The 15,811-nt window shown below is 37.1% G+C and overlaps 1 protein-coding gene and 1 pseudogene across 3 annotated transcripts; one reads left to right on the forward strand and one right to left on the reverse strand.

Annotated features, from left to right (window-relative positions):
• The window catches only part of LOC141444088 (solute carrier family 35 member C2-like), an 11,730-nt pseudogene extending 1,416 nt beyond the window's left edge, over positions 1-10,314 (reverse strand).
• A 673-nt stretch (positions 10,315-10,987) lies between these two features.
• On the forward strand, positions 10,988-13,440 carry LOC141444167 (uncharacterized). 3 transcript variants are annotated; one of them, XM_074109623.1, is made up of 2 exons: positions 10,988-11,011; positions 11,911-13,440. In XM_074109623.1, the coding sequence occupies exons 1-2, from the start codon at positions 11,003-11,005 to the stop codon at positions 12,676-12,678; spliced, it is 777 nt and encodes a 258-aa protein (XP_073965724.1). In that variant the 5' UTR covers positions 10,988-11,002; the 3' UTR covers positions 12,679-13,440. The 3 variants fall into 3 exon arrangements, with proteins under 3 accessions (XP_073965724.1, XP_073965725.1, XP_073965726.1); XM_074109624.1 differs by lacking the exon at positions 10,988-11,011 and adding an exon at positions 11,174-11,259 and having other exon boundaries at positions 11,911-13,439; XM_074109625.1 differs by lacking the exon at positions 10,988-11,011 and adding an exon at positions 11,516-11,534 and having other exon boundaries at positions 11,911-13,439.
• The last annotated feature ends 2,371 nt before the right edge of the window (positions 13,441-15,811 follow it).

Raw genomic sequence — 15,811 nt, forward strand, 5'->3', positions numbered from 1 at the left:
TAACATCCCTGGTAGAAACCTTAATGTAGCCACTAACCTTCCTCTCCAATCCCAGGAGTATGGCGAAGCAGAGTATGAAAATATGGTGGTAGATTTGGTCATAGTGTAGAGCGAGATGGGACGAGCCAAGCCCCAGTTGGAGAAGCCCACGTCTATACCGCTCGCGAGACCTGTGAGAACATGAGCTTGTTTAAAAAAAATAACGAACATAGAACCTCCTTTTTTAAAGTCGGTTAAAAACAGAAACACGGCTGATCCGATCCGATTTTTTTAGTAGAGTGCATAAAATGCGCCGTTTTATGCGAGGCGTTTATCCACACGAGCCGCAGGCGAGGGGATAGTTACGTCGAGGGTATAGCGAGTTTTATGTAGAAAAGTTAATTTTGCTTCTGAGAAATTAAACAGCAAGATTGTGTTCATAATATTGGCTGGTATATTGGATGCCACTAAACCGCGCCACAGTAAAAAGGGATAAAAACGCAACATGTTTAAAGTATAGGGTTATGGAACCTATAAATTCTTACTCTCATTCTAAAGTAACAACTTTCAGGTTTTCATTTATTTAATTAACACTGTATATTTAGTCAGTGGCTGCGTAAATCCAACTGAATACACTAAAGTTTTACAAGAACATTTAATTGAGGTCGATAAATGTTTATGTATACAGCGTTTATTGTACATATACCGGGTGTGGCCTGTAATATGAGCAAATAATTAACATAGATCATACTTTTGAACATGAAACTACCGTCAGACTCACCCATATTAAATATATTGACCCAGATAACTCACGTCTTAAATCGAGTTTAGCTCGACATGTTTCGGGCTAATCCGTAGCCCTTCGTCTTCGGATGTCAAGACATGTTATGACATGTCGAGCTAAACTCGATTTAAGACGTGAGTTATCCGTCAATATATTTAATAAGTAGATCATACTCCTCAAACTGAATTCAGCGACTTTTAAAATAGTTAGTTAGATTGTTATTATACGACTTTAGTTTATTAAAAGAACCATGTTGTTGATCAGTTCTCTTATTAAGCAGTTTAATTTTTTATAAAGGCAAAAACCATTATTTTTAGGTCGCCCGGATGGCTAGCCAGTTGACTGGGAAGCAGCAGTGTTGCACGTTTTGAGATAAGACAGCCGTGATATTGCCACTTGAGTAACCCATCTTAGGCTATAAATAAAAAAGGAAAATTCAAAACCCACTTGCCATTATTTAAAAAGTTGCTGAACTAATGTTGTTCAGTTGACCAGGACGATCTATGTTTAAAATTTGCTCGTATTACAGGCCACACCCGGTATAAGCCCTAAACTGTAACCACACGTAGATTTAAGTGCTATGAACCGATATTAAAACAAATTGTTAATATAGAATTTACTACCAGAGCGTAATTAATAGGGCATATTAGGCAAAGCTCTGCGCAGGGGGCGACTCTAACGCAAACCTCCATGACAACGTCAGTTCTCTTTATATTTTATAGAAATCATGAAAATAACAAGATATTTTACATCGATAGTAAGGATAGAGCTTTCCAAAATTTTAATATAAAATAATTCGATATTACGGCATTTAAGATACTCAAAAAAACTGTTTACGGTTTTGTGCTACTGCTGCACCCTGACGGGAAAATATTTCAGTGATATTTCCTATTTTAAATTTTTTTTTGAGCAGCAATGTAATGCGTTCAATCATTTTAAGTGTCCTGACTGCTGTCACACGTAGTGATACATTGCGTGCTAATTTATTTTACAAGGAAATAATGAGTCGTAATATTTAATAAAAGCCGTGGTGGCCTAGTGTTTGACCTATCGCCTCTTCAAGCAGAGGTCGTGGGTCAAACCCCGGCTCGCACCTCTGATTTTTTCGAAATTCATGTGCGGAAATTACATTTGAAATTTACCACGAGCTGTGCGGTGAAGGAAAACATCGTGAGGAACCTGCACAAATCTGCGAAGCAATTCAATGGTGTTTGTGATGTTCCCGATCCGCACTGGGCCCGCGTGGGAACTATGGCCCAAGCCCTCTTGTTCTGAGAGGAGGCCTGTGCCCAGCAGTGGGACGTATATAGGCTGGATGATGATGTGATGAATTATTTAATACAACATAAATTTTTTATTAGGGTCTTCACTTCACTAACTACACTTAAACTTTGTCGTTGTATCAAAAATACACGCTGTATTAAGCTGAATATTCAGTCTAAAGGTGGTGGATCTGGTCACGTGACCCTATTTTGAATTTCCCGCGACTCAGAAAAGCAGCGTCAAGTCGCCGCGTCGAGCAGCAGCTACAAGATGGCGGCTGAAGGAATGATCTTGGTCTTGGAAGCTGATTTCTTAATCTCATTTAGTAGCAGTCGTGGCATTGGCACAAATTAACGAAATTAGAGTGAATGAAATCAAAAAGAGTTTTTCCAGCGATAAAGATCAACATTTCAGCTTTCTCGCTATATGTGACCAGATTTGACGCTGGAAACGAGCGACGAGGGGCCGCACTTTAACGAGACGCGTCCAACATGTGACGTCATCTCGCAAGCAAACTTCAAGTGGAAAACCATTATAGTAGCCGCTGACGTTCTTGCACATTGTTAGCTTGCACAACACAAGTGTACTGTAAATGCCGTGTCCACAAAAATCGAAACATTTATTCCGTGAGTGGACGCAAAAGGCTCTTTTACATGTCACTGTGTTTTGCAGGTGGTAGGACCTTGTGCAAGGTCCGCCCGGATTGCTACCACCATCTTGCTCGCTAATCCTGCCGTGAAGCAGCAGTGCTTGCATCTGTTGTGTTTCGGCGTGGAGAGTAAGACAGCCGGTGAAATTACTGGCACGTGAGGTATCCAATCTTAGGCCTCTAGGTTGGCAACGCATCTGCAATACCAGTGTTGCAGATGTTTATGGGCGGTGGTGATCTCTTACCATCAGGAGACCCACTTGCTTGTTTGCCATCCAGTCGTATAAAAAAAAAAAAAAAAACTTTTTTTTACCAACGCTTTTGGAAAGACCATCCATCATTGCCAAAAAAGAATGCGTCGCAAGAAACTTAGCAGAAAGTCATTCATCAAAACAAAAACTATATTATATTTTTTAACTATCAAAGCTAGCGGACTAAAGTAAATTATGGAATCCCTTGGTTAAATACCTAACACCAAACCTCTTAGAAGACGGCATACGTTTTAGAAAAAAAAATACTGCCTGATTTATTGAATACCTATTTATATACATATATATATATTTTAATATAACACATTTTTTGATTTCCAAATTATTATAAACATTTTATTTCATACTTTACGATGTCCTGTGGAAATAATAGCTCGGAAAACATAACCTCGGGCAGTCGGTAAAAAACCGACTGTACCCAGGTCATGAGATAGTACCTGTGGGCCCCACGGAGCGAAGGCAGGTGATGAACGGCAGCACCAGCTGGCTAGTGCCTGTGCCAGGTACCGGAGGGTCCGCACCACCACCGACAGCACCCACTTCACTATCAGGTGGTACATGACCACCGTCAGGGGGTAGCGGAAGTCCTGGGAGTACAAAAAAGTAATCAAAAACTTAGAATTAGGTACATATTTTAAAAAAAAGACGGCCTTAAAACATTAACCTCCTGTTTCACCATCCATTGATTAAATTATTTGACGGCATCACATTTATCTTCAAACTAATCAATGGGTGGTGAAACAGCCCCTAAATAGTTTGAACAATAAATTAAAAAAAAAACCTGACTGCATTAAAAAAGACTGAGCTATACCTGCTGAGCTGGCAACGTTGCATTTTTGTTAGTTTTTGTCGATTATTCCATAAAAATAGAATGAAAATGTAATGTTGTCTGATAGAACACTTAATAATGTATAGTTAATGTGTCTACTCCAATAATTATTCGTTATAGACTTTTATTCTCTTTAAAAAACCGGTCATAAACATAATTCGTTTTTTAAGGAATATAAAAGTCTATCAGAGTTTTCTATCAGAGAACATTTTTAATTTCATTCAATTTTATGGAATAATCGAGAAAAACTAACAAAAATGCAACGTTGCCAGCTCAGCAGGTATAAACGCTCCTTAAATTAAAAACTGAAGGAAAAACAAGTCTAGAACTCTGTTAAGTAACTTAAAACTTCAACAGCTGAAGCTCAAGTTACTTAACAAATAAATAAGTAGTACTTGAACCAAATTAAAACTAAGTTTAAAAGTTACTTAACAGAGTTCTAGACTACTAGACTTATTTGTTTTTATTTACCTAATCTATTTTTTGTTATTTCATACTTTTTGACGATTCCTTGAAAATGGCAGCTTTAAAAAACTGTCACACAAGCAAAACCAAAAGATGTAAAAGTTCTCGCAAATTTCTAGAATTTTTCACAGAAATTAAATTTAACAAAGAGAACGTTTCAATCCCCATAAAAAATTGTGAGAAGTTTCCGAAATTTACTTATAAGTATGAGAAATTCTGCAGTTTGGTAAGTTTCCTATGGCACATCAGTTGACGAACGTAATCAATAAATCTCACATGTTGAAACCGTTCAGCCATTTAGGACACACAGAGAGATCAAAAAAATTAGACATAGTAGATAACACATAATGCATACGCTCGCAAAACATAATCCTCCTTCGGGCAATAGGTTAAAAGCGTAGGAAGATCAAATCGTCCGACTACCGGAACCCTTTCCGTTTCAATGAAACCTCAAATAAAACACCTGTTTGGTATAATGAAATATTTCACATGAAAGACAGCTTTGACGCGTAGTGATATAACCTCTAACTAACAAAATATTTTGCAAAAAAAAATCGCTGACGGAAATAAATGGAAATGACCGCTATACATCAGAATAAGAGTTTCATGTACATTAGTTTTTCCTTAAAACGTAAGCATTTACATTAATAAGGTATTTGAAGAACCTCAAATCGCTGAATGGGCCATTTTTCGTTTGCAATGCTCTTAACGCTTCGTGTTCTCAAATCAAGGGCATAACTTACCCGTTGTTTTTCCCTTAATTAATGAAGTGAGCATAATCTCACCTGTCGGGTGCTGTCTGCGACGCGACTGTGTGGGACGTCCTTACGACGTTGACATTATGGTATATTTTACGAAGGCAGAAGGCACAGTAAAGCAATGTTTCCACCAATAATGTACTAGGATGTGTTGCGAGGAATTTTTCAAGAGAAGTTTCCCTGCCGGTCGCGCGGCCGCGATAGGTATTTGTTTTGGGATATTGCTGTCTTTATCGCTCATGACATAAGCGCTCGCAGCCGTCCCCCCCCTTCCGCAACGACGTCCGTAATTTATATCGAGATGGCTGTAGGCTTTTCAAGATTTAGGCGGTTGAATTTTGGATTTCGTTGTCCTCATATTATACGAAAAGTATAGCACAGAAATCAATGATATTTTACAATCAAGATATTCATTATATTTTCAATGCCTGTGGTTTTTTCGATTATTGTAAAAATGCTTTATAAGTCTGTAATTCTCGTGCAAAGTTGACATCTTTTTTTTGTCGACTTTTGAGCTACTGTAATTCGGATATTACACATTTATATGAAAATCTGAAAAACCACAGGCATAGATAATTACGTCTAGTCTATACTTACTAAATTTCATCTATTTCTGTTGCCTAGTTTTCAAATGAGACCGGGACTACGTTTGTATGGAGAATGGAATGGAACCAAGAGATTCACACTACATTTACCTCACCTCGCTCCGCTCAGCTTTTTCCGCCAGTGCGAGGAACAGTAAATGAAGCGTTTCTATTGGTTAATGAAAAACACATTCCTCGAAACACATCCTCGCACATTATTGGTGGAAACGCTGGTTAAATCGGAGCTGGTTCGCATAAGCTTTAAGCGAGAGCGGCTAAAAAATCTGAGGGTGTTTATGGCTTTTGGACTGCGAGAAAACGTCAACCAAACTACAAAAGCACGATTCTTTAACATCTGGGTATTTAGCTCACTGCCTCAGGGTCTCCCCAAACCTATCGACGCGGAATTGGCTTTAGTCTCTCAAACTTTTTATGTCCACGAAATAAGAGCGAAAGGCAGTTGTTTCACCGCCAGCGAGAAAACGATTAGCTATCGACTGTTTTCTCGCTCAAGAAACGAACAAAAGATATAAGATCCTGTGTGAGTAAAAGAGACACATATATTAATAGTTGATCGCTGGCTGTTCACACTGTCAGCGAGAACCCGCTGTTACATCTTTTGTCGCAGCGACAAGAGCTATAAAACTCGCTGAGCTATAGATACTCGATCAGCGATGTCAGCTTGGCGGCCGCCCCGCACGAGCGAGTCGAGTGGAGCGAGTAATCGCCCGTCGCACTCGAACACTCGCTTACAGCCAGCGACAAAACTACACTCGCTTCTCGCTGCTCACCCACTCGTTTCTAGTTACTCGCTCTACTCGCTTCTCGCTCATCGTCGGCGGTGGGACAAGTGCCAAAAGTTATCAAAAATATCGAAACATGAAGTCAATTCGAAATTTTACCGAAGAATTTTAAGAAGAATTTTAGACGAATGGAAGGAGAAAGGGTGGGCCTTCGTCCAAGTGGGACACGTGATAGTCTATTAAAAAAAAAACAATTAGTGTCTAATGGTAAGAGCAGAAGTGGGCAATGGCTGGCTGGTTACAAATAAAAACACGGCAATACAAATACATTCGCTGTTTTAAGTAGATGGCTATATCTTGGGCAGGATGGCATTAAAGATAGCGCTATCAGTAAAAGCAAACGCAAAGTCTTACTGATATTGTAATGCGCAAGTGTTTTGCAAACGGTGCGTGGCTTAGGTAAATAATGTGTGTGCATGTGTGCACAGAGGGCAACAGAACAATATTTCCACTGTGCTATTTCTTTTCCTCGAAGTGAAAAGCAGAGTGTAAAACTCGAGCATCAAACCCATTTTCCCCTCGACGTGTCATCCACCCTCGCCGCTAGGAACGTCTCGGGTAAAATGGCTCGTTTAATGCTCTGTTGTATAATCTACTATTTTGCTGTTGTAGCTGCATTAATAAAACACGTTATAGACAAGGTGTTAATTAAATAACGGAAAGCATGAAACTAGTTTGTTCAGAATTTAGTACTTTCCTAAGTAAAAAAATATTTTGTTTATTTATTTATTCATTCAATACATTGTTATCATTAGACTTTTATGGGTGGTATAAACGTGACAACCTACCTCATCAATGATACTGCAATACGCGTATCAGACAGAGACAATTTTTAACCTCCGACGCAAAAAGAGGCTTGTGTTATAGTTTCCGCTATGTGTGTCTGTGTGTGGCACCGTACCTCTAAACGGGTGAACCGATTGAATGCTTTTTTTATTTGAAAGCAGGTTTTGGAGATAGTTCTTAGCACATGTTTTATCAAAATCGGAAATGTGATGTTGAACTTTGAAGTGACAATCAGGTTTCCCAAATTTTGTGATAGGTTATTGCAGGATTAAGATTAAAATGTATGACCACTTGATTACCTTGGTCTTAGACGAAGATTTACCTTAACACTAGACAAAAATCATTTTATACCCTAGATCAGCAAACACGAACTTACAGCATGATAAGTGAAATAGTAGATTGTTACAACAAGAGCATAAAACAAGCCATTTTACACAAACGTCATAAGCTACCCGAGCCGTATGGCAGTGATAGACATGTCGAGGAAAATAGGTTTAATGCTCGAGTTTACACTGCTTTTCACTTCGATTGAGAGAAATTACATAGCAAACAGTGGAAAAAAATCACTTAATAGTACCTTTATTTTTGATGCATTGCTAATTACTATCAGTGACTCGGATTAGGTATGCCATTTCCGGGACTGCGGGTAAGCTTAGCATGGCATATAGCTTTTAACCCCGAGTTCATATGAAAAGTAAAGTTCATATACATCATTTTCATATTACATTTGGCTTGCTGGACTACACTTATACTTGCGACTTTATTTTTGTTCCAATTTATTGATAGTATATTAATGTAAAATATCTTGCAAAGAATATTTAAGAGAAAACATAGCACAGTAGCGACAAACCAAATTACGACTAATTAACTTGCCATTTTGCTTGACATTGATTAAATACAGTGACGGTTGAAGCCGTGTGCCTAGTGGTTGACCTATCGCCTTCGAGCAGAGTCGTGGTTTAACCCCGGCTCGCACCCCTGAGTTTTTCGAAATTCATTTGCGAATTATATTGAAATTTACCACGAAGCTTTGCGGTGAAGAAAACATCTTGAGAAACCTGCATAAACCTGCGAAGCGATTCAATGGTTCGTTGCGAAGTTCCCAATTCGCACTGGGCCCGCTGGGAACTATGCCCAACCCTCTTGTCTGAGAGAGCCTGTCCAGCAGTGGGACGTATATTTGCTTGATGATTGATAAATGAATTGACGTTGTTGAGTTATAATAATTAGGTAGTATGTGATTTAAGGTTACTTATGTTCTTCGGTTAATTACTTTGCACACCTTATTAAGTGACTGGTTTAATCAGCAACTTTGCCTTGTTTCCTGGACTTTGAGATCATCTTTATTGGGGACTGTTTTGGCTGACCCTAACTGGACTCCGATTTGCTTGTGATTTGACTAAATGAAGAGTTGTGGTTTAAATAAACAACAGCAACAAACAGTATTAGTATTTCATGAAAAGTAATTAAGTAATGGTTACAATATTCCTCATAAATAAACTTTGTATAAAATTGCATTGTATTTTTTGTAAACTATTTGAAAGGTGAACCATAATAAAGAGAAAAAAAAAGTAAGGAATCCCGAGTCTTATCCATGTTATGAACAATGTTTAAGGTCATTCACCCAAAATGGCACTACCTAATCCGATAATTGAGTATTATACCGAAAATACAAACTGAAATACAGATGCACAGAAAAACCAGAAAAAATAAGACCAGCGCTGGGAATCGAACCCAGGTCCTCGGCATTCCGTGCCGTGTGCTATACCGCTACACCACCGCTGGACAACGAAACTGCATTATGCATTTTTAGTTTAATTTGATTGATTTGATTGATTTTTAGTTTTACATAAGTAAAAATTATTAAAAAATATACAGAAACTTTATTGTGGCTGTACACCTGATTACCGTGGTCTTAGACGAAGATTTTATTTTGTGCAGTAGACCATAAAAAGTAATTTATGTTGCCTAGATCTGCATAAATATGTACCAACTTTACGAGCATGAGAAGTGAAAAAGACCATAGAGGTGGCATAGCTCAGCTTTTCTGGACGGAACGCTGCCAGCATCTTTGGAACCTTGCGTAAGAGGATCCTTTAATTAAATAATTCGTTTTCATTTTAGTTTTTTCATGTACTTACGTTTACCACATTTTATGTAAATAGATATAGATAATTATTAAGACTATTCAGTTTAAATTAAACGTGTAGGTACTTTAAATAAGTAAAATATTCCAATTATAATAATATTGTAAAAAATATTAAATATCTACCTATTACAAAAACTTAAGTGTGTTAAACTTGCTTAACCCGTCGAGCGATTTTGGGGTGCAAAAAGCGCCTAGCGAAATTTGTCCGGAACTGCGATAGACACACTCACTGAGTGCACCTAGCGCATTTTCGGACAGGTTCCTTACACACACACGTGTGCCTAAATCGTCGACGGTTAAATACATTCTATACAAATAAGGCAATCAACTATTTATCGACACTTCAAAACTGTCTCTGGCGTTACCAAAAAATCATACTTCCAAATAGATATTTCACGTTTAATAGGTGTACGTAGGATGGCATGTATTCATGACACCATCTATTAAATACACAAAAACATGTTTACTTACAAAATCTGCATTTGTTAAAAAATGTCGCGACAGATTAGTGTCGGTAAAAAATGATTGCCCATAACTTAAATTTGCATACACGTTTAACAATGTCTAACATTTGCAACAACGCTGTACCTATTAAATCTAACCCGTCAGTACTTTTAAAAACGCGTGGGTGTCAACATAGAACAAAAAACGCAGATATACCCCGCTTTCTATCACTCGGCAGAATCATTCGCGGATTATCGTACAGCAGGCTTAAGGGGAATCAAATACGACCGCTAATACTCGCGACATTGAAGTAAATAAGATAAAAAACGGATAAAAACAACTACCATTGATAAAGACGTAGCCTTACCTTCAGGAGCCATCTCTGGTAGAACGTGAGCCCGATGGACAGCGAAAGTATATCAAGATGTAGCCTAGAGACAGGAGACTCTTCTGGCACCAAGCATCGAGGCATTTCCTCTTAGGTTTGGTTGTTATCACGTCTTCTTCAGTGTCAACCTTTGTCACCAGCTGTTCGTATTTTACGCCTGGCATGGCGAGGGCGGAAGTACCGTGTAATTTTTATTCACTCAATCGCATAGCAGTTAGCCTATGCAGGTGTTAATTGTTTTTAATAATGGTGTGTATTCATTATAAATCGCGTTTAGCTCGCTGTGATAGCAAACGTCACGTCTGACGGTACGAATGATAAACATGGAAGTGCAGGGTTGCCAAGCTTGTTGAAATGGCAAACGGCTACATGATTGAGATGAAATGTGCGAAATCGATGAAATGGCATATTAAAGCTACGAAATAGCCAGGAAAACAAGTAATTTTCTCAATAAAGTCACTGCGTTGCAATCTAAATATAGTGAATAAAGTAAATAAATCATGTAATTGTTTTGATTCGTTTTTTTTTGGCACAATTTTCTATCACACTAATTTCTCAATATATTATTTAACTCGCTCCTTTACCTAACTGTACTAGATCTTCAATTCTTTGTAATTATGTCTACATTAGCTACAAATTTAAGGACTTGGCAACATAAACGCAGTGCTGCCATCTTCCTGCCACATGTAACCATCAAATCAAAACTACTCTAGTGGAACTAACAGTCCAAAGTAAACTGAAGATTGGTGTTTGCTGAAATTAAAGGATATTTAAAATGTTTGATTTATATTTTGTTCGATTTAAACAAATTTTATAAGCATAAATAAATGTGTTACAAAAATATTTAATTTTATGCGTCAGGTTTGTACCATACTGAAATTCAACAAAATATTTCAATCAGGCCGATGCTCGTTCAAGGCTCGATACGGACTAGCATGGCCGTCATGTTATCATTATTTCGTCATGTCAAACAAATGCGTCATATTCCTCTGTCTGTTTTGACGATTTCGTTCGAAGGCAATAAGAAAACATAAATAATAAATAAACAATGTCATGTTGTTCTAGGTCGCAACCACACAGTGTGTTAATATCCAGAAAAAGCCTATATTGTAAGTAGGTAGTCTAGTTGTTTGATAATTCAGTGATAAACATACTTCGTAAACAGGAATGTCACTTCGTTCGTTGTTAAAATCTATTGTGTGTGGTGGATGGACATTGCACATTGCATAATAAATAATCAACCCTACATACTTTATTTTCTTTCGTTCGTAAAATCCATTCGGAAAACAAGTGTTTACTTTTCAGAATGTAATGATACAAAAAAATTCAAATGGAAAAGTGACATAAAATCTGTATCAACTCAATCCACCGAGAATCCACCTAAGTATTACAATCAAGTGTTTTTTTGGGCAGTACAACTGGAAGATTTTTTTTCTTGTCCAAAGTATTATCTTCTAACTCTAACTGGTGAATGAAGCTTATGCTATGAAGGCTAAGGTTCAGGGTTCAATCCCCAGTCAAAGCAGATATTTATATGAACGTTGGTCATGTGTTGTATGTACATTAAATAGTTATACAATACATTTAGTACTAGCTGTGATTGGTATTGCCAGCACATCCCAAATGTTCATTGAAACTCGTAATAATAACTGTCACTATCCTCATGTCTGTACTTCAGAAAGTGCAAATCCATTGTAAGAATAAAGTAAGGACTTTAGGAGGTTATGACTACCTTTAAAACCAGTATCATGATATTACAGGTAATCAAAATGACTGAGTCCAGTTCATTCTCGTCGCTCCTGGCTTTAGTTGACAGTCATCTCTCGAAAACAAGCATCCAGGAGCAACCCGAGGGTACCAGCCACAGTTTGAGTGATCACATACAAATCCCAAAGCTAAGCAATCACAATGGCGCACAATCAGACACAAAACTGTCGTTCTCCCCCGGCCAACGCATTGGCATACCTACTTTCAACTTCAGTACGAGTCCAGTCAACATAAACAATGTACTGGCAGAACAAGTTTCCAACATGCTCAAAGCTAAAGAGCTAAAACGGCAGCAAGTCGAAGAGGAGCTAAGGTTAGTAGAAGAGACCAGGAAGCTCAAACTTCAAGAAGATAGTGGAGTTATCGACCTTATGCAAGCTCTCCAGACTCCGTTCAAGCCTGAACCAGTAAAGAAAAACCTCAGCAGTGCCAGCTCTACGGATTCATTGTTTGATCCAAACTTTCTGGATTGCAATGAAGAAATTGCACCCATGAAGACACCGGAACCCTTGTTATCTTGCACAACGGATATGTCCTATATCCTTCAACAGAAAATCAAGAGAGGAAAGTGTTCTAATTTTGGCAAAGTACTGACGTCTCGAGTCAGGCCTGTTGCAGCCCCGTATTTAAAAGAAATTGTGAGGAGCAATATCATCAGATTCAAATTTGACACTCCCTCACCCTGTGATTTGATCAAAGAGAAGCTGCGAAAACCAACTACGTACAACACATACAATTTTAATATCTTTGAAATGATATAGGGCAGTTGACGGCCAGGTAGCTCGCCTGGTCGGTGAAAAGGACTAAAGCTTCAACTCTCTCTCTCTCTTCGAAGGGCTGGTGGGGTGGCTTGTAAGATTGATGAATCTTTCATGCTGATACCAATCCCAGATGAGTTCACACACCTTGAATTACTATTATTCTAAGATTTACATAGTAATATTGACTTTCTTACCATTCTGTGGAATGGGTAGATATTGTAACTATTTTGAAAAAGTTTGTATCTTGTAGTGTTGACTAAACTGAATTTGGGCACACAGTAAAGTTCACTTGGCAAGAATAATGATTTTGAGATATAGGTATTTTTAAATTTTTTTTTTTCAAGTAATCATGATTATAGATTCCAAAAAGCAGCAGGTATTGACAACAGAAATATTTTCTTGCTAAATAGTCTGTTCCCAGAGATTTGTTAAAACTACAATAGGAGTTCTAAACTCAGTATAAACGCGGCCACTAAACTATTTAACCAATAAAACAATTGTTTTAAACAATTTTTAAGTTTACAAAACAGAAAACATGCAACTGATAAATTATACAATCGAAGCGCAATCCAGAACAGAATGGCAATTATGATCGGCGCGATCGCTCGCCCGCATGGCCCTGCGTTTTCCAAAAACTGTGTGCACGGGGACAAGCAACACCCGTCATACAGTTTGCTATAGTTAAGAGTGTTTATACCTGCTGAGCTGGCAACGTTGCTATTTTGTTAGTTTTTCCCCATTATTCCATAAAAAATTAATGAAAATTAAAAATGTGGTCTTATAGAACTGTTCTTAATATATAAGTTAATGTGTCTACTCCAATCTATCACCCATAATTATTGCAGTAGACATATCAACTTATATATTAAGAACAATTCTATTAGACCACATTTTTAATTTTCACTCAATTTTTATGGAATAATCGAGAAAAACTAACTAAAATGCAACATTGCCAGCTCAGCAGGTTAAACGCTCTTAAGTCACAGTCGTTATTGCGAGACGGTTTCATTGTTATTCATAATATTTAATTAACACTCAGTGAATAGACTTAAGAGCGTGCAAAACGAAATTGCCCATTCAGCGATTTTGAGGTTTTCAATGCCTATTAATGTCTAAATGCTTACTTTTTAAAGAAAAACTAATGTAACATAGATAAAACTCTTACTCTGATGTATAGCGGTGATTTCCATATATTTCCGTCAGCGACTTTTTTTGGCAAATCATTTTGTTAGTGAGGTTTTACAAAAAATACGCGTCAGAGCTGTCTTTCATGTGAAATATTTCCATTATAACCCACCACAAACAGTGTAACTTTAGTATTTTATAATAGGAAATATAGTCTTTTAAGACATAGGGTCATCATATGTATCAAAATATTAGTTATTATTATTCAAATACCATTCTTCAAAAGGTCTAAATCTACTTCATCATTTTTTATCTCATTTGTTGTGATGTATTTGCCAATAAAACAATTTTATTATAAATCTACAGGTAATGTTTAGTCTGTAATATTTTTTTCAGCGCTTAATAATAGCTCATTTAGTTTTGACAATTTTCTAAACTTGGGTCCTAAATCGATTATATAACCTCGCGCGTTAATAGTTACGACTCAGAAAGCGCCGGGCACTCCCAAGGAACGGACGTATCGCTCTGCGCTCTCCGCAAGGTTAACAACCTTTACTGCAAACACCCGATAGTTATAGCGTGTCCGCAATTGCTTGATACTTGATAAGTAATTTTACATGTTAAAATTAAATGTTTTAAATTTTCGCAACTTTCACTCAAACTAATACGGGTAGATGCATTTTACATTTCACAAGCTTTTATTTAACTTGCCATATTAGTATGTATGTTAGTATGTAGTGTGTAAGTATTAACTAAATTTGACCCACTTCCCGATTTTTGATTGAGATGAAACTTTGCGTGCATGTGTGAATAAAATGACAATTTAATATTATTATTATGACATGAAGCTGATCTGATGATGGAGCTGGAAGGTAACCACAAGAACTCTGTAATAAAACGACATAACCCCATCGAGTTTGGACTCATTAGATTTGTCTTGACGAGTCCTAGGTGGTAACCAGGGACAAAGGTACAATCAGCAAAAAAATATTGTATTAAAAAAATAAAATGTAAGTTAAAGTTATTAAAGCTTTTATTTAACTTGCCCTGTTAGTATGTTTGTTAGTATGATAGTGAGTATGATATAAAAGTAAATAAAATCTTGTTGTACAGTAAGAATCTTATATTCTTAGATATGGGCAATAAACTAAAATCATTTGGGATGAAAAAACACAGTACTGTTAACACAGTATGAGTGCTTAGAAAAGGTTATTCATCATTATTAATTACCATTACTGTAAATCCAAGATAGAAATCTAGTTCCATAAATATAACTTTTTGTTAAATTCACTCCAAATCGGAATTAAGGTTACTGTAAAATTACTGTTTTTGGTTTTAAGATAGCATTTTTTTATCAGGTACTATACTACCATTAAAAGGTTATTTATTAAACATTCCAGGATACTACTCAGTTTTGATAGACTGTCTCCGAACATGTACGATAGCTAATGAAATTCCTGTTACTAAAATTTCATTGGACTCCGTAGTCCATTAAATTAGACGCCTTAAGCATTGTTAATAATCTACTCCCAGAGAAGTCGACTCCATCTGATCTAAGGACTCCATTTTAAAACCCTCGCTTCGCTCGGGAGTTAACGCACGACACCCTCGCTGCGCTCGGGAGTTAAATCTGGAGTCCTTCGTTACGCTCAGGATTCAATACCGTACCCGTGACATACATACATACAATATTTTATATACACACATTATCGCCGAAATATATATATATATATATATATATATGTATATATCGGGGATTTCGGAATTGCTCGTTTAAAGGTATTAGATGAAAATAATTATGAGCAATGATGATGAAATATTCATTTATTTACTAAGTATTACGTGCCCTCACACAGTATACCATCATATGCGTGAGAAACATTGAAACTAAATATTTTGCGCGCACTGAAAAATATTTTTTTTTTACTGACTGTAATTTTTATACGTTGTTGCCATCTAGGGCCAAAGTACTTGTCAAGACGAATCAAACGAGTCCAAAGTCGATGTG

The sequence above is a fragment of the Choristoneura fumiferana genome, chromosome 29 (genome assembly GCF_025370935.1).
Source record: "Choristoneura fumiferana chromosome 29, NRCan_CFum_1, whole genome shotgun sequence".
NCBI classification, from domain to species: Eukaryota; Metazoa; Arthropoda; class Insecta; order Lepidoptera; family Tortricidae; genus Choristoneura; species Choristoneura fumiferana.